The sequence below is a fragment of the Macaca fascicularis genome, chromosome 12 (genome assembly GCF_037993035.2).
Source record: "Macaca fascicularis isolate 582-1 chromosome 12, T2T-MFA8v1.1".
In the NCBI taxonomy this organism is placed as follows: Eukaryota; Metazoa; Chordata; class Mammalia; order Primates; family Cercopithecidae; genus Macaca; species Macaca fascicularis.
The window spans coordinates 35,934,439-35,953,708 of NC_088386.1; the positions used below are offsets into that span (position 1 = coordinate 35,934,439).

Consider the following 19,270-nt stretch of genomic DNA (forward strand, 5'->3'; position numbering starts at 1 on the left):
AGCTCTCACCAGATATGCTCTTAAGAAAAGATTATACTGCAGCCTTGAGATTTATTTTTTTCCATTTTGGTTTTGGTGTTTGGTCAGGATCTATTGCCTCTTTCTTCTTTCTTATTTCTCCCTTTTGGAATGGAAGTGTTTATCCTATGCCCAGCACACTATTGTATTTTGGAAGCAGATAACATGTTTGATTTTACAGGTTCACAGCAGGAGAATGATAAATTATGTCTTAAGTTTCACTCATATCTGATTTAGATAAGATATAGATGAGACTATAGACTTCTGAGTTAGTGCTGGAACAAGTTAAGAATTTGGGGGCTATTGAGATCAAATAAGTGTATTTTTCACATAAGAAGGACATGAATTTGGGGGGTCCAAGGATAGAATGCTATGGTCTGAATGTTGACATCCCTCCAAATTCATATATTGGAACCTAATACCCAATGTGATAGTACTAAGAGGTGGGCCTTTGGGAAGTGATTAAGCCATGAGGACTCTATCCTTGTAAATGGGAATGGTGCCCTTATAAAAGAAACTCGAAAGAGCTCACTAGTCCCTTCTACCGTGAGAGGACACAGCAACAAGGCACCATCTATGAAACAGACAGCGAGCTCTTTACTAGACACTGATTCTACTGGCACCTTGATTGATCATGGATTACAGAAATGTAAGCAATAAATTATCCATCCAATAGTATTCTGCTAAAGCATCCCAGACAGACTAAGACACAGTATAAACATTTTAAAGCAACATCATTGCTCTTTTCATTTTGAAAAAGACACAAAAAATATTTGGATTTACTGAGATACATGCTTCATTTTATAGTAATTATATTCTAGTGGTTTTGTTTTTGTGTGTTTTTTCCTCATATATTATGCAATTTACCTGTCCAATATTTAAATCAATCCAAAAGATTTCAGGTGTGGATACAACTTTATTTGTGTAAGTGTACACTTATAACTATTAATATTAGAGGCTTTAACAAGCAGGTTTCAATCTTCAATTGTCTGTTCAAAAACAAGGGTGCTGTGTGAGAACTGGAAAGATATCAGGCCCTGGAATTAGGTAGATCTCAGTTCAAATTTTGATTCTCCTGATTACTAGCGCTATGACTTTGGACAGGTTACTTAATCTCTTTGAACATATTCCCTTGCTGGCAAATGGCTTTAATAGCACTTATTACATATATAGATTAGTAGAATAATTACAAGAGCACATATTGCATCAAGCACAGTCCCTTGAAATCAGTAGGCTTCTAATAAAATAATTGGTTCATAAGAGGATGACCCCTGTTCTTGGAATCCCATTAGCAGGCTAAGAAAATGTCTGTTGAAAGACAAACTAAATAGTATGTGTAAAACATACAGTACAAGGTAACACTCAAGAGTATAGGTTTTCTCCCTCATCATTACTTTGATTAGTTTACAAGTGTTCAAATTTAAAATATGTTAATAACCTTTATGATAACACTCAGGACAGGGGATTGTTTTGGTAGTTTGATATTTTCATCAAGGTTGAATGAGAAAGCATTTAATTATTACAGATTTCCAACCTCCCTCTCTTAGGTTTAAATTAAGGGAGACTCATTTGAGATTCAAAAGTGGAGATTTGGCAAAGATGCTAGAAGTGTTGATTGATCCATGTAACTGGAGGCTTAAAATTTTAGTTCTGGACTTTCCTTTCATGTAATATTTTTCAACACCCTTATTTCTACAAATGAGGCAACTGAGGCCCAGGGAATTTAACTACACTGTTCAGGGTGAATAAGCTAGTTAGCAGTAGATCCCATCCCAACCTGACCCCCAGCTCCTTGAGGTTCCCAGACTTCTTTTAAGATCTTAAAGGTTTTATTTCTCCAGTTTGAGGAGATCTTTCGCTTAAAGATCAGTACTCCAGGCCGGGCGCGGTGGCTCACGCCTGTAATCCCAGCACTTTGGGAGGCCGAGACGGGCGGATCACGAGGTCAGGAGATCGAGACCATCCTGGCTAACCCCGTGAAACCCCGTCTCTACTAAAAAATACAAAAAACTAGCCGGGCGAGGTGGCGGGCGCCTGCAGTCCCAGCCACTCGGGAGGCTGAGGCAGGAGAATGGCGTAAACCCGGGAGGCGGAGCTTGCAATGAGCTGAGATCCGGCCACTGCACTCCAGCCTGGGCGACAGAGCAAAACTCTGCCTCAAAAAAAAAAAAAAAAAAAAAAAAAAAAAGATCAGTACTCCAGCAAAGGCATATTACTTCTTATCTAAAATCAAAGCCTAAAATTCTCCTAGGAGGGTTTCAGTTGGGGAGTTGTAAGGAATCATTCGCATATGTATGGACCTAGAAGAATACTATTTTTATTCATATATTAGGATCAGTGTGCTTTTGTGTAACAATGTATTTAAAAACTGAATATTTCCACCTGGAAAACATCCTCAAATTGCCAAGTTTCTCACTGGACCTATTCCACGTCTCAAGAGAGAGTAGGCAGAAAGAGTGTCACTTATTTGTGAACTTTAGTTAAATTATCAGGTTTTCTGAAATGCCTTTTAGGGAAGGACATAATATAGAATGTTTAATACATCTTTAGAATAGCACTTTTGCTGTTAAAATTAACGCATCTCCCACCAAAGTAGAGCATCGTAACATAGAGATTCTGAATATCTAAATTAGGCTTAGTTTGACATTATTAATTCTTTTAAAAAATATACAAATACATACAAAACTAATAAGTCATCAAATATTGGAATTCTTTTCCCCTAGCTATTCAATAATAATGTAAATCATTTATTTAATTTTTATAATGCCACTACCAGTATTTCTAAGCTTACATATATCTCCAATTTGGTCTACTACATAACTATTGACTCTAACACTGTATCTCCATTCCCACAGCTATAATCACTTCAAATATTTTCTCCTAAAATATTTTAACAGTCTCTAAATTGGTTGCCCTTCCAGGGTCTTTCATTTCACATGCTGTTGTCAAATCTAATAACAGCACTCCATCAACTAAACACCATCAATAGCTCCCTGTGACCTAAGGATAAATTCCAAATTACTTAGCATACAAGGCTTGTGACAATCTGGCCCCAATTTGCCCTTGTTCATCTAGTGTCATTATCTCATTCTTATATGACTTCCAGTCATAGCCAAATTGAGTAAACCCCATGCTATTTCAAGACTCTATCACATCTTTGCGCATGCTGTTCCCTCTGTGTGAAGAATCCTTCTTACATTTTCCCTCTACGGGGAGCTTTTGCTAAATCTCTCAAACTGCTCAAAGATCTTCCCACTTTAGCAGTCTTCACTACTCCTGCCTGCATTTTTGGAATATTTTGCACATACGTCTTACCCCCAATCTAATTTATGTCTTTTCCTGCATATTGGTTTTGTCGATTGAATTATTATCTGAAGGTAGAGACTTATTCATCTTTGCAACACCAGGGGCCTAGCATAGTGCACGGCACAGAAAGACAGGTCAGTAAATATCTAATGAACGAATGAATGAATGAATGAATGAATGATGGTCATAGTTAAAGAGAAGAAATCAGAGCAATTAATAAAAGAAATTAATGAAGATATAAATTAAAATACACTGATTTATTCAGTAGCATGTCTTTTACTGTATCACTATATTATTAATATTATATCATATGTTACTATAGTGAATAACAGTAGAGTGATACAGAGAGATAAAGATTAGGGAGAGGTTCATGTGACTAAGATTGCATCTAAATTTTCCTAAGCTAGTAAATTGACTGATATATTTTGGAATTTTTTGTTCAGGTTTTCAATGTGGTGTGTAGATTTGGTAGGAGGGTGAATTAGGGTGTATCAGGGAGCAAAGAAAGAGGAATGGAAGCTCTCAAACAAATTGTAAGGCACATGTACCTTGGAGATAATCTGAACCTTTGTTTTAAGTCACAGAATTTTTAGAAACCTCAGATATTCTTGAACTAGACAAATAATAATAAAATAATGCTTCATTTATAAAACTACTCTGTGGTGTAAACTGGAATACCTTTGGGGGAAAAATGCCCAACTTTTTAAACCATAAAGTCCAAGGGGTGACTTTTCTAAAATTTGGCTTATGAAAAAGGGCTGTTGTTCTAAAAAGTCTCATATATTTTTTATATTCTCAAATTATTTTATCATGACTGGCTTGTCTCATTGCTCTGGTTAGCTCAGATTTCAGTTTTAAGAAATACAATAAATGAGAAAAATAACATTGGTCTGGTTTAAAACAATGTGGCTAGTGATGAAGTAACACAAAAGTTATTGATACGAATGTCTCATTTTCCACCTGCAAATAAACAACTAGGAAACCATAGCGTTCTTTGTCTTTATGTGGCAAATGCAAGTAGAATAATCCAATACCTCTTTACAAATGTGGTAAATTCATGGCTCTTTCTTTCGTTGATGGTAGAGTTGGCATAATTCACGCTGGCTCCAATTAGTACCTCATTAGTAACTACCAGATAATTATTGGCCTGCGCTCAGATATTGGCAGATGCCTGATAAGGCACTTAGTGAATTTTTCACGAGTCTTTCTGAGAAAACCTTCAGGAGAAAATATTCTGAAGGCTGTAATTCTACTTTTCTTCCCATTTGAATCTTGATGCATTTTCAAAATCAAGTTTGTAATTTTTAATAACATCATACTAGACTATCTTTCAGCCAAATATTTTACTATTTAATACATTTAGTGCCATTTCTACCTGTTACAGATGTCTCTCTATCCAAAGTCACCACCAGTACACTTTAACATGGACTTAATTTTGAATTAAGGTTAACAAAGCATTAGTCACCACATAAGTGACATAATTTTTTAATAAGTAGGAAATGAAGTCAATAGTTTCTAATAGATTTAATATTTTTTAACAATTTTAGCTTCAAACTTCAAAGACTCAAATGAAAGGCAAATATTTAATGCTGCGGTGTTTTTAATAGTCACCTACCTAATCAAATTATATATATAAATTTTGTTGTACAATGAAATTTTAGTAAAAAGTAATACATATACAACCACCTAGCACTTTATATGGAGGCTAAAAATGAAAGGATTTATGGTTACATGGAAAAATATTGACTGTCACAATAAAACTTTCAACTGTGCAACCCAAGAATGAGGCAGAACATTTCATTATTGATTCTTTGGGGGAGATATAACTTCTAAATGCTAAGCGTGATTTCAATCTGTCAACATTCCTTTTGCTGTAATTAAAATCCTAAAGTGTTCTTTAAATAATTTTTCACTTAAATTGCATCCTGATGAGTTTTTTATCTCCATAATTGGAATGTCAACACCTAAGTAAGTGACTCATCCAACTGCACTCTTCGTACTGCAATGTTCTTACCCTTAAGAAAGCACCTCTAAAAACTTCCTGTCAGCATTGCTAATTAGAACGATGAAAAGATATATTTGTTTAAACGTCAACTGACAGGAATGTAGGTAAAATTATTAAGTGGTGTAACTTTGGTGCCTTTTACCTTTTCTCTTTTTAAACTCATTGCTTTATTCCACACTGGAACACACTGGCAGAGTATTACTTGATGATTAAGAAAAATCCTTTCTTCCTTATCATTTCTCATCCTTCCCTCCTCCAGGGGTTTTTGCCTTAAGCTTAATGCCAGAGAAGGAAGCAACTTGACAAGCTAAACTGTTATTAACATGTAGACTTTATTTGGGACCTCTCTTTGAAACTCTTATTTTAAGTGATGTTTGGAAATGTAAACCCCTGATAGCAAAGGTGACATTAAGTTAGTGAAGATCAATAAAAATTCATTTATTTGTTCAGGAAAAAGTCTAATTCTTAAAAAGCTACCTGTTACCTAAAACATTTTGATGTAATTTGAGTCATTTGTGGCTTCTGCTATATCCATGTCATGTTTAAATATACTTGACCTCTTCTCTGTTATATCCTTGTCTGTTACTATTTTGTATGTTAATTATTGTTGCTGCTGTGATTAGGTAACAGTAACATTAGTCATGTACACAGCTTAACTGATAACTTATAAAACTATACTTTTACTCAGTTTTTTAAGAAAATTGAAATCCTAGCAGATTGCAGGAATAGCCTCATATTTACAAGCAAATAACCTTCTATTTCAATTCAATTGGGATACATGTGAATATTAATTTATAAAACTACAGCCCATTTACTAGAAAATCTATTTAGAAAAATACAATTAAAGAAAACATTGATAGTGTAAAATATCTTATGCATAACATATAATTTTTAAATAATTACGTCTCATTCTAATTTATCAATATTTTCATAAAGGAGTATAATAATGTAATCTTAAATTAAATGTTTGATGAGAGAAAGCATATAAGATAAATATATATTTTTTAATAAATATTTTATGACCTGGTAAAATACTAAAATATTTATGCTACTGGACCAACCTTTGTGTCTACGAGATCCATCCATGTTGCTAAATTCAATGTGATTTTCATCAGCCCAGTAGAGTCTATGGTTAACATAATCTATTGTTAGTGCCATAGGTCTAGAAATCTTGGTTTCTATGACAACACTCTGATTGGTTCCATCCATTCCAACACGACCAATATGAGGATACTCGCAGCAGTCAATCCAATACAAATACCTAGGAAAGAAAATCCATAACTATTTTGTTTACAGATTCTCTGGGAGCAAAACATCAAACAATATATCACCTTTTTGCTCAACTGTTTCCACATTAATTCTTGCCATTTCTCTGAATTACAGCTTTTAAGAAGCATCCTTGGATGCAAAATTTCTTATGATGTTTTATTACATATCTAGTATGATTTGAAATATTCATATAACTTTAAAGATATGTTTATTTTAGAACACAAACTCATATATAACAATAATATTATATAATACTATCACAAATGTTAACCAATTATAGATGTTCAAAGCTAACATATGTAAATTTTCAAAAGGTATCTATCAATGTTGAAGGAATACAATTATCACTATTGATGTGTTATCTATGAAAAAGTCAAAAGGAATTATGGAGGTGCACATTTTATTTCCTTAATATACATTGTTAAATATCGTATCCACTAACCAATTATGACTGTTTAAACTAATTAAAATAAATTAAATGAACCGTATTGCTCCTTGGTCACATGAGTCACATTTCGAGTACTTAGTAACCACGTGTGTCTAGTGGCCATCATATCTAACAGCATAAATATAGAGCACTTCCATTATCATAGAAAGTTCTACCGGACAGCAGTGATTTGCATTATGTTATTAGAAGTTCTATATAGGACAGTTCAGAAAGTGGGGGAAAAAAACAGTAAATGAAGTAAGTAATATTGATACTATATAAGTAGGTTGAGTTCAGTATAAATATTACACCTGATTAAATGCAAATAACGTATAAGCAGCAGATTACTTAGACATTTTTCTCTGTTTAATGAAGCCATTTGTTTTTTTGTTTTTTCCTCAAAGTAAGAGAAATTACTTTATGTTTTAGATGTTTCCTTGTCTATAAAAATAAAGATTTGAGTTATAGGATCTTTAATGTTATTATCACATTCCAATTCTGAAAATGAAATCTATTAACACAAGTAGATTTTTCTCTATTTCACTCTTTCTTTTTGCCAGGTATAATACTTAGCAATTAGTTCTTCAGATTTAGAAGATTTGCATCCAAATAATTTGGTTTAAAAATGTTTTATATGATTTAAATCCGTATATTCAATTTAAATCTAAAACATTCTTAAAATAATTTTTTTCTCATAAATTCTGACAGACATAATTATGTTCAGATATTTTAAACACATACTAAAAAGGAAAGAGTTTTCAGGAAAAAAAAAAAAAAAACACTATCAAATACAAAGCTAACCTAAATAATCATTGTAAAGAACACATGCAATATTGTGTTTTGACAATCATTTTCTTGGTTTGCATAAAAGTATGGCTTATAAAGATAATACAAAAGTTATTTGATAGTCAAACTATCATTGAAGTACTAATGAAATCTGGTGCCTAAAAAAGAAGCAATATATTTTTGATAAAACCTAAACAAAAGGTGGAATGTTATGAACAGAGATTCAAAGATCTCTGAAAGTCAAAATGTAAAATAGACTTGGGTCTGGTAACACTAAGTCAAGTTCACATAGGCCAATACTGGAATTCCTACGCAGTGTTTTTGTATATACATATTAACTGTAAACATACTTAGAAAATCTCAAATTATCAAGTAATAATAGATCCTAAGTCCCTCAAAAGATGATGCTATGGTTTTTAAAATCTTGAATTACATTTGGTACAGTTTTCTTTTGAAAAGTGAACACATGTCAGCGAAATACATCTTCTAGGAAACAAAACAATTCATTCTTTTCTAATAAATTTATGGAGAAGTGCCTTGTTGCCTATACTAGGGATCACGACAGAAGAGATACGAAGGAAGAAACTGAATCAGAAAGAAGTAAAAAGAAAAAGATAGTTTACCTTGTTGAAATAAATCAGAACAATTCTTTTTGCCTTACTGACCTTGAATCTTGGGAATACTAACAGGCTAATTTTTGATTTCTCTGAAATATATTTATTCCAGCTTCCCTCACATGTTAGATATGACTAAATTTATTTGTGCTGCTATATGCCATGTTTTTTTTTAATAATTGCATATAAGAAAATAAAAATTAAAAGTAATATTTCAATGATTTCTATAACATTAAAAATAACATATCCAAATTGGTTTAATTAGAGAGTGTCTTCACCATTCTATTTAGCTACTCTACATGTAATTGTACTTGCCATTTAAACACCTCAAAAGTGAAAAAAGGTTTTCTCCATTATAGTTGATCAATACATGTGATCAATGCTATCAGTAAAAGCACTGCAAATTAAATTACTGGATGTGAATAATAATGTTTCTTAAGTTATTAAGTAAGCTACAAATTTCAAGTGGTCTAACTTCCATATAATTGCAATTTTAAATTTTCATTTGTGTTTTGAAATTTTTCATCTGGTAGTCTTACCGTCATCATGAACAAATACACCAAGAAGAGAAAAAACATATTATTTCATGAAGTCCAACATCTGTTACATCACTCTCAATAAGTTTGGTAAGAGTTCCAGAACTGGCATTCTCTCCCTCAAATGAAAACCCTTTCTTACTGGGCCCAAATATACTTCTCCAAATTACTCCCCACTTATGAATTATGTGAAATTTAGCTCTAGTCAGAGTTTTTCATTATAGTCTTACATTTTCACTTTTCAGCTAATACAATTATTTTACTGTGGAAGTACAAAAGAGTGAATAATAATTTTACCTAGATGGAGGAAGACATGAAAAACTGTTATGCTTACAAATAGTTCTTTGGGGAAAAAAAAATAACTTATCTTCACAACCACCTTGTAAATTTCTTGAGAAAAATGACATTTTATTTCTTTCAGATTTTAGGACAAAGTATAACATAATTGAGAATTCTAATTCTGGTTATTGGGAGTACTGGAGATCATGTAGCTTAAAGCTTTCACTGATAAAGTGACAACTGATAATATAAAAGGTTATCTGCTTTGTTTATTATGATGGGGAAACTTGGAACAAGGACTCAGGTTTCCAGATTTGTACACTGACTTCTCTTCTAATGAGCACTATATAGCATCTGAAGCAAATAAATCCTAGAAACAGATTACATGGGCTCAGATCCCAGTTCCTCTCATTACTAGTTATGTGAACTTAGGAGCTTTAATTAGCCTTCCTGAGCCTGGATTGCCTCATGTCGAAAATAAGCAATTACAGTTTCTTCTCATAGGGTCACTGTTAGTATTAAATGAGAGAATATATGAAGCAAACATAGAACATTGATAAGTATGTAGCCAGTGTTCAGCAAATAATAGCTGTTATTGTTTTATCTGATTTCATATGAAATATGCATATTAATATATTTTTAGTTTAGTAATACTCTCCTACTAGGTAACCTATTGAATCTGGATTGTATGTATCTTTGGACATGATTTGCCTTGATTTTACGTAAGTTATTACATGATTTGTCTATTTAAGTACTCATCAAGCAGAAGAATATTATGGATAATACTCTACTACACTGAAGGAAAGGGTTGTTCAACTGTACTCAGGTAAGCACGAGCTTTCATAAACACAGGATTTATTTTTTCTCTCAGTAAGTGGTAGCTAACTTCTGATGGCTAGATATCATTTCGTTTCCATACTTATGCCCCATTGCTATACTTTTTTTTTTTTTCAAATTTATCAATAAGACTGTACTAAACATAAAGGTAATTTTAACTCCTGAAATGAAACCCTTAAAATTACCTATGTAAAAATTTATTATAAATAATTAAAGCTAAAAATCACAACTGCAGGGAAAATGTTGAAAGAAGAGACCTAAATTGCACCCAGATAATATGCAATGTTTACCCCAATCACATATGCAAAATTTCAGCCCTAAACAGTACCTATTCTGTGAGATATAATGAAGTATAACACATCAAAGAATGTCTGGTTGTAACCATAACAATAGGCCTCTGCGATTTTTCAGAATGTCTTTTACAGTTGAATATTATACATTGCATTTCTATAAAACTGATTAAATAGAAGTCTTTCTCAGCTTTTACTATTTTTTTTCTGAATTCAAGTATTAAATTTGAAGAAGTTTTTTCCTTCCAACTGCAATTATTTCTGACTTTGAATTATGAAATTAATCATTTATATTATTTGCCTGTGTGTTTTTGCCTGAATATGAGAATACTGAAATGAGCTGTTTGGACAGATTTAAAAACTTGGTTAAAAAAAGTTTTTCTTATGTGAATACATAGTTTAATGAAATATTTCTGCATTCCTCCACAGAAATCAGAAACTGAATTTTCATCTTGGACTGCCTTTCATTTCATCACAACAAAAGTTCCTTCATGACTCTTCTCTTTGAAACATGCAGGTTATTAACATACCAATGTATTGGTTTGTGCATAGGTGCAGGCACAAGGTCTCTGTAGCTATAACCTCATTCTCTGTGTACATCTAGTTACTCATTTATTATTCTTCTTCAACAGTGAATTTAACAGTCTCCATGTTAGACACAAAAAATGATTAAGACATGACCTTTGTGCTAAAGGAAGTTACGTTCTAGATGGAGAGAAAGACATTTCAACTAAAAACAGTCATATAATGTTAAATGTTCAATATGTAGTGATCACTTAGGCACAATTAGAAAAGGTTTTAGAGAGGAAGTAATATTTCTGCTGGTCTTGGAAAACTTGGTAGTTATTCCAACTATAGAAAAAGCTGAAGGACATTCTAAAATATATCAAGATACAGAGGGTAAAAATGTGTCTTTCTAAATTTATTTGCATTGTCATTATCCATATTGGCAATAATGGATCCAAATACTGAGTGTCTTTCACATATTTTCATTAACATATATTTCAAATTCAAAATGGGACCTAGTATTTCCTTGTGGATTTCCTAACGGATTTTTCTTTTTTTTTTTTTTTTTTTTTTTTTTTTTGAGACAGACTCTCACTCTGTTGCTCAGGCTAGAGTAAAGTGGTTTGCTCTCAGCTCACTGCAACCTTCACCTCCCCGGTTCAAGCAATTCTCCTGCCTCAGCCTCCTGAGTAGCTGGGATTACAGGCCCGTGCCACTACGCCTGACTAACTTTTGTATTTTTAGTAGAAACAGGGTTTCACAATGTTGGTCAGGCTGGTCCCTAACTCCCAACCTCAGGTGATCCACACCCACCTTGGCATCACAAAGTCCTGAGATTACAGGCATGAACCACCGTGCCTGGCCTCTAACAGACTATTGTCAGAATTTTAGTAAAGGAAAATAAATGAAAGTATGCCTTTTAAAATAAGGCATGCTGGTAATGATTTAGGTAGCTTTTTTCACTTTCCAAAAAACTTTTATCACCTATACTAATTTTACTTTATTTTGAGACAAAGTCTCACTCTGTCAAACAGGCTGGAGTGCAGTGGCACAATCTGGGCTCACTGCAACCTCCACTTCCTGGGTTCAAGTGATTCGTCTGCTTCAGCCTCCCAGGTAGCTTGGATTACAGGCCTGTGTCTCACCAGGCCCAGTTAATTTTTGTATTATTAGTAGAGAGGGGGTTTCACTATGTTGGCCAGGCTGGTTTCCAGCTCGTGATCTCATGTGATCTGCCCGTCTTGGCTTGCCAAAGTGCAGGGATTACAGGCATGAGCCACTGTGCCCAGCCCTCACCTGTCCTAATTTTAAATCTTTTAAAAAGGATAATTGTTAAAATGGAAGAAACTACAGGATTTGGAGTTCTTTTTTTCCTTTATCCCTCTTTCGAATGGCTTTTGCACATGTTTATGATCCACAGTTATTTTGTTACTAGACACTCTGACATGATGTAATAGGAAAAGTCTAGGACCAAAGTCTGAAAACTGAATTAAATCCTCGGTGTAATATTTTATCACCTAAATGATTCTGAGAAAGTCACTTAGCCAGTTCGTGGTTAAATGTGCCTATCTAAACTATACAGAAAGTAATACAAATAATTCTATGTTTCTCAGAGACTCTGGATAAACAGTACATGCATCTGAAGTGATAAACTGAGAGCTTTCTAACTCAAAAAATGCTATAGAAATGGTAGCCATTATTATTATTATTATTATTATTATTATTATAGAACTCCCAATCCCAATAGATCTACAAACTGATCGTTTCCCTTTCTTGTATTTTTCTCTTTTTCTTTATTCCCATATTCTGGGGACAACTCCTCTATTTACCTGTTTGCCCAAGACAGAAGCCTTGTCATGTTTGTTATTTGTTGTTATTGTGTGTTGTGTTCTGACTTATTCCTAGCTTTCCTTTACTCTGTAAAGTGAACTGGTTCCATAATTACATATGTTTAATTTGCTCCAACTGTGTAAGTTCCTTGTAATTTGTTGGATGTACCATGCTCTTCTGTGTGTCTGTTTTTTCCCAGAGAGACTGTTCTTTTTGCCAACAATATCTCTTGCCCTGCAGAGCACCACATCACTCAGCTAGTTCTTACTCTACCATTCTTGTTCAGGAAGCTGTCTCTGAACCCCGTTGAGATAGAAACACTTCCCATTTTCTCTACCTTAAAAGTTATTGTATGGTATTGTGATTATTTAAGCAAGTACCTACATACTAGACTGAAACATACTTGAAGATGGGGGACCACGCCTTTTATTTTAGACTGTAACATACTTGAAGACAAGGGACCGTGCCTTTTATTTTTATTCTCACTCCTACCAACAGTGTCAGACATATACTAAATGTTCAGGAAATGTGAGTTGAATAAATGAATGAGTATATGTAACGTTTTCTGTTAATTAGGCATATCATACATTCACTTTAATGTTTATCATAATGGTCTTTGTTATGATTAACTAAAGTGACACTGATTATACAAAAAGATAAAATGTGCAGCAGAGTTTTAACATATTTATATTCTCTGTTCTGTTTAAAATGCTTATACATATCCTACATATGAGTAATTTTCATCAATATTGAATGTAAGTTATTTCAATTACCCTAAATTAATAATAAATTAGAATACTCATTCCCACACTACACAAAATAACAGGAAGCTTAAGATAAAATTATAAGAAAAAATAGGATTTCAGTTGAATTTAAACATAATAGCTAAGATTTTCTGTCTACTTGTATCTTCTTTATGTTCCTACTAAATACCATATCTAAAGTGATATTGTAATAATTGACATACTATTATTTAAATACAGAAAGAACCCCCAAGACATCTTCTAAAAGTATTGTTGCTTTAATACACAGGACAGCCTAATGATTTTCCTTCTCCCTTAAACAAATTCTCTCCTTTTCCTCACTAAATATCAGGACAGAAATCATAATACTTCTCAAGGAAACAGGAGTCAGTAGTTTTGATATAATCAAAACATATGCAAGTCACAATGGCAATCTGAATTAGGAAGGTTCAACTGCATTTCTATTAATCTTAAATTTAAGCTTTCATTTTTGAAGCAAGATTGCATAATATTTTATACAGTTATGGCATTTTTACCCTAGAGTTCATCTCATCAATGCTAAAACCCAAGTTGCCTGATTTTCTCACTCAGGGGAACTAGGAAAACAGCATGAACAAAAAGGTGCCATTAAATTTTATCCATTAAAACAGTTGTTTTTAATTGTTTCATGAAGAGATCCAACTTTTACCTTTTTCTTTGGTTATAATATGACATATCTATATCAAAATCCAAATATTATCCAAAAATAAAATCAATGGAGTCTTTTATAACATCTACAATAATTTTGTACTGTGCTATTTTAATTGACATTTTTAATGGATGGGTTTATGTTGATGATAACTTAAGGCTGCTTTCAGTTTATGGGCTAATAACTGTAACCTGGGAGAAATAAAACTTAAAGCTATTAATAGATTCAGCTGCATTCACTAGAATAGGACACAGTTTTTGCTTCATAAATAGAAAAGACCACAGACTGCTATTATCAAACAGGTAATGTTTCTTTCATCAGAAAGTGAAGCATCTTGAATAGCATGAAATGAGAAGCTAAGCCAGCCATATTGATTTTGAAGAAAAAAACAATTGTTTAGAGATTCAAATATATATATATATATATATTGCTTGTTTGTTTGTTTTTGAGACAGAATCTCGCTCTGTCACCCAGGCTGGAATGCAGTGGCGTGATCTCTGCTCACTGCAACCTCTGCCTCCTGGGTTCAAGCAATTCTCATGCCTCAGTCTCCCAAGTAGGTGGGATTACAGGTGCGTGCCACCATGCCTGGCTAATTTTTGTATTTTTAGTAGAGACGGGGTTTTGCCATGTTGGCCAGACTGGTCTTGAACTCCTGACCTCAAGTGATTCATCCGCCTTGGCTGCCCAAAGTGCTGGAATTACAGGCATGAGCCACCACACCCAGGTATCAAAAATCAAAAATAAATATTTTCTTATAAAATATCCAAGAAATCGAAATATTCACATAATTAAGAATGAATAGATGATAGCCAAATTTAGTACATCTGGCCATTATTTCTTAAAACATACATATAAAGAGACTTTCTAGTGATTCTGTTTAAATTAAAATTGACACTCCTTGAAACTTCTGTTGCTATGGTAAAGAAAATATTCAAAAAGGTAAGAAAATGATTGCATAATTATATAGTGAAAAGTTAAAATGAGCACATTACCTTGAAAACAAAAATACATGCACAGTACAAAGCTTCTCCTATTAGGTACTATTTTTACCTAAATTAATGTATACAATTAACTTATAAAATATACTATGACATAACTTCGACAATTATAAATACGAGGGACCAAAAAAATTAACAGAGATACATTAACCAGAAGCAAAATCTAATTGTTGCATATGGTATGATAAAAGCTGTGGTTTGGTGAAATATGTGAATAAAATTAATTTAAATTGCAGAAAATTTGGAGTACCAAAGTTATCCTAACACTTGCTACTGTGAATGTGTCCTATTTCAAAACATCAACCGTTCTTTAAATTTGTTATTTTACTAAGTATGTTGAGTAGGTTGAACTTCTCCAAAGTTGATTTTGGAGCATGTAATCACTCTAAATTACAGTGCAAAAAGTTGAAAAGTTTTGTATACTCTACTGACCAAAACAACATAATTGAAAGTGAATTATAATGGTCATAATCTATAGAACTTTAGCAAACATACACTAGACAGCTTTGACACCTTCAGATGTATTCAATCCCTCATCTGAAATCTCCAGCCTGCTGTCCTTGGTCCTTACTATGACTTCTCATTCTCACAATGAAATGCAAATGAAACAGATCCACCACAAACTCTTCCCCATAGTCCCATTCAGCTTTTCATCTTGAAGGCACATGATAATGCACCATCATTTATTATCCACGGATACTGCTTATGTCTCCTGGTATAAAGTGGTGCAGGGATTACATTGTCCATATTTGTGACTACCCCAACTACTGCAAAACATCACCTAAGAATTTGTTCTTAGCTTCCCTTTCCTTCAAGATTTAAAGGCATTAAATCAGTGAAATCTGTATGTTTTATTCATTCCTACCATGGATTTATCAACTCATTGGAAAATAGTCATGTTTAAATATTTTAAAAAATAGTTTCTGTAAAATTCAATCATCTTAATTTTATTCCTTTTATTGTGATACTCACATCACTGTTTTTTTTTTTTAATTTCCATGTAAGAATTTCTACACACTTAAACGTTACGTTGGATTTCCATGTTAATGACCTACAGAAATAGATTTATTTACCACTATGAATGTAATCCACAGCCTTAATCTTTAAGATTTTTAACAGTTGTTACAAACCCAGCTCGAGGATCTAAAGACAAGTCCCTGGGAAACTTCAGCCTTTTGCTAACGAGTATAGTAGGGTACAAGCCATTGAGTTTGGATACTTCAATGATCCTTTTTTCTGTGTCAGACCAATAGAGGTTTTTTCCAATCCAATCGACAGCAAGTGCATTGGGGACCGCTGTGTTATGAACTACCTACAAAACAAGAATTTAAAAAGTTAACAGTGTAAATCCCTAGCATAAAAAGTGAGCAATTGCTTCTTGATTTTTACAGAGATATAGGATTCCATTTAAACATAAGGAATGGAACTTAGATAAGAAGAGAACCATTGACCGCAATGCAATTACTTACTTGTTTGTGAGAAATTACCTAATGTGTAATTAGGTCCCTACAAATTACATATAGGTTTAAACAAAATAATTTTAAAAAGTTGTTGGAGAGTTGCACATTTGTTGTTCACATTTTTGTTAAAGTGTAATCTATTCATCCTCTTAAAATTTGGAATAAAATTCTCACACACATACACACACACACACACACACACAGAAAAAACCCACACACACTTAGAGACATTATTTTTCTTTAACCAGTTTGGGAGAGATAGCAGTAGCATTCATCACTCTCCCTGCTGCTTTTGCCCTATTTAGATGGCTATAAGGAGAGAAGAAAACACCAAGGAGAATATGCACTATTTCGAACCTAGCCAAAGGGAGGTAACAATGTACACATTCAGCTGCTGTTGTCAACCTTATTCCATGAATATACCGAATACAATATGAAATACAGTCTTTGCATGCATAAATATAATATATATAAAATGATCAATAACTTTTGATCTATATGGCTGGCATTTCTGAATTTCCAGTACTTTTAGAAATATGTCAAATAAACAATTGAAACTTGAAACTACATAGAAGCCAATAGTTACATAGTTAAAGACAATAAAATGCCAATACAATTTTAAATTTATCTTTTTCCCTAGTGCCATCAATAATAAAGATACAAATGAAACTGGTAATATGCTCATTTGTAACAATAAATAATATCAGTCTCCTATAATGAAATGCAGGACATCTGTTTTTCTTTTACCCACTATATTTCAAATTTGGAATATTGGCATGGCTATTTAAATGAAAATCAGTGAATTAATAAAATTAAGGGAATAAAGATGTATTCTATCTTTACATAACCTTATATAAATACATGATTTAAAGTAGTAATGGAGTAGTAGTGGCCAGGCAGTAGAGAATATGCTTTCAAAAATAGTAAAGTATTTTCAAAAAATATAAAGGTAAATTAAAATTTTTAAATGTATTGTAATAAAATATATGATAAAGTTTGAGTAATGTAACTTCCACAGTTTTTAAATTAATTGTAAAATAAATTGACAAAAAACTCATCTGTTTATCTGTTCTATTTAACCATTGGGTTGGCTCGAATCAATCTGCCTATCACTATTATATACTGATTTTTTATTATATAAACCATTATTAAATACAGCTACTTTAAATCACTTGAACCCAGCTTACTATTTGTTTCATCATTGTACATGCAAACTTTAAGATCTCATTAATATTTTCAAAATGGATTGCTTTCACCCAAAATGAAATTATATATGATATAGATGGTTACAAAAAAGTTAAAGTAATTGATGGGTTTTGTTCACTTTAATTTGAAACTTCTTTATAAAATATTTTAATGAATACATACAGTATTAAGAATTTGATTTTAAAACTCAGAATAACATAAGATGGTACCCAGTTGCTCATATCTAGAATATGACATCATACACATGACAGAACTGTGATATCAATGTCATCCTCTCAAATCGGAATGTTCATAATTTTATACAAATGCATTCAATTATTTACATCTGTAATTGATTAATTTTAACAGTATTGTAATTTCAATCCACACTCTAACATTTAACTTTTTCAATTACAAATTTTTTACTCAACTTTCTATTTTATTTAAATCAATACAATTGAATTACAGGCACTAATCCTTCAAGCTGAAAACACCTATCCCATTTCCTAGGGCTGTGAATAAGGATCCAGATTTTATTTACTCAATTTGATGTTTATATTATTACAAGTAATAGTGTTATGATGAAACATAAGAATAAAAGGTCTCATATTTCATATTTAAAGTATTAATCACACTGTCAAAATGTGAAATTGAAACTACCCTAATGTATTCTATGAGTAAGATCACGGTCATAAAATAACAGTTTCTATACAATTCAATCATACTGATATAATATTCAACAGTCTTATCATTGTAATGTCTAGTTACCTTAATGTCACTTCCATTTAAACACATTCTATTTATGCGACTGCCATTTGGTCGGCTAGAATCAATCCAATAGATGAATTCTTCTCTGTAATCAAAGTCTATAGCAATAACATTGTTTAATCCCTAAAAATAAAAAAGACTATGTTGTCAATCATAGTTCATAGAAATAATTATAAAACGTTTTAAGAGTTTACAGGAATCATTGTCTCCCTTTGAACCTAAAGAGTTCTATTTATTATAATAAATAGTGTTTGCTACCAATTCTCATTAAAAGTATCATATATTCACATTTTCCTTACATCATACATTTATAAACTATGATATTAATTTGAAAATATTTTCCACACGGGCCACAAAATTTCAAAATATTTATAGTGGTTTAAATAAATAGCCAGTAATGTGAAAATAAAAATAACTTCTTTTAAGGAGATAAAGTTTAAAATTTCTACTTTAGGTTTATATGAAATATAAACTTTATGCCATAATAATCTGTTCCGTGGAGGAGCCTGACAAAAGTACACATCTAAATTGAAAAGGTAGATCATCTGATTAAGATGAGCCCTGGACAGCCATCTGATGAGTCAGAAAAGAAGGTATAGAAATTTTACTTTCCCCCAAAGCACTTGTCCCAACAACAGTATAAAACAGCTGCCTTTCTTCATGCTTCAGATGGCCCCTTGGCAATACAGTGTGATATTAGAATTTAAAAGTTACAACCTCG

General features: G+C 32.4%; 1 protein-coding gene across 4 annotated transcripts in view; it reads right to left on the reverse strand.

The window, feature by feature from the left end:
* The window catches only part of LRP1B (LDL receptor related protein 1B), a 1,954,889-nt gene that overhangs the window by 244,468 nt on the left and 1,691,151 nt on the right, over nt 1-19,270 (reverse strand). For all 4 annotated transcript variants that reach the window (XR_012421093.1, XM_005573071.4, XM_015433154.3 and 1 more), the window contains 3 exons: nt 18,550-18,672; nt 16,267-16,448; nt 6,391-6,590 (listed from right to left, as the gene is read on the reverse strand). Coding sequence is in view for 3 of the 4 variants with exons in the window: in XM_005573071.4 (XP_005573128.4) it covers nt 6,391-6,590; nt 16,267-16,448; nt 18,550-18,672 (505 nt within the window). In the remaining variant the exon portion in view is untranslated. The remainder of the gene's footprint in view (nt 1-6,390; nt 6,591-16,266; nt 16,449-18,549; nt 18,673-19,270) is intronic.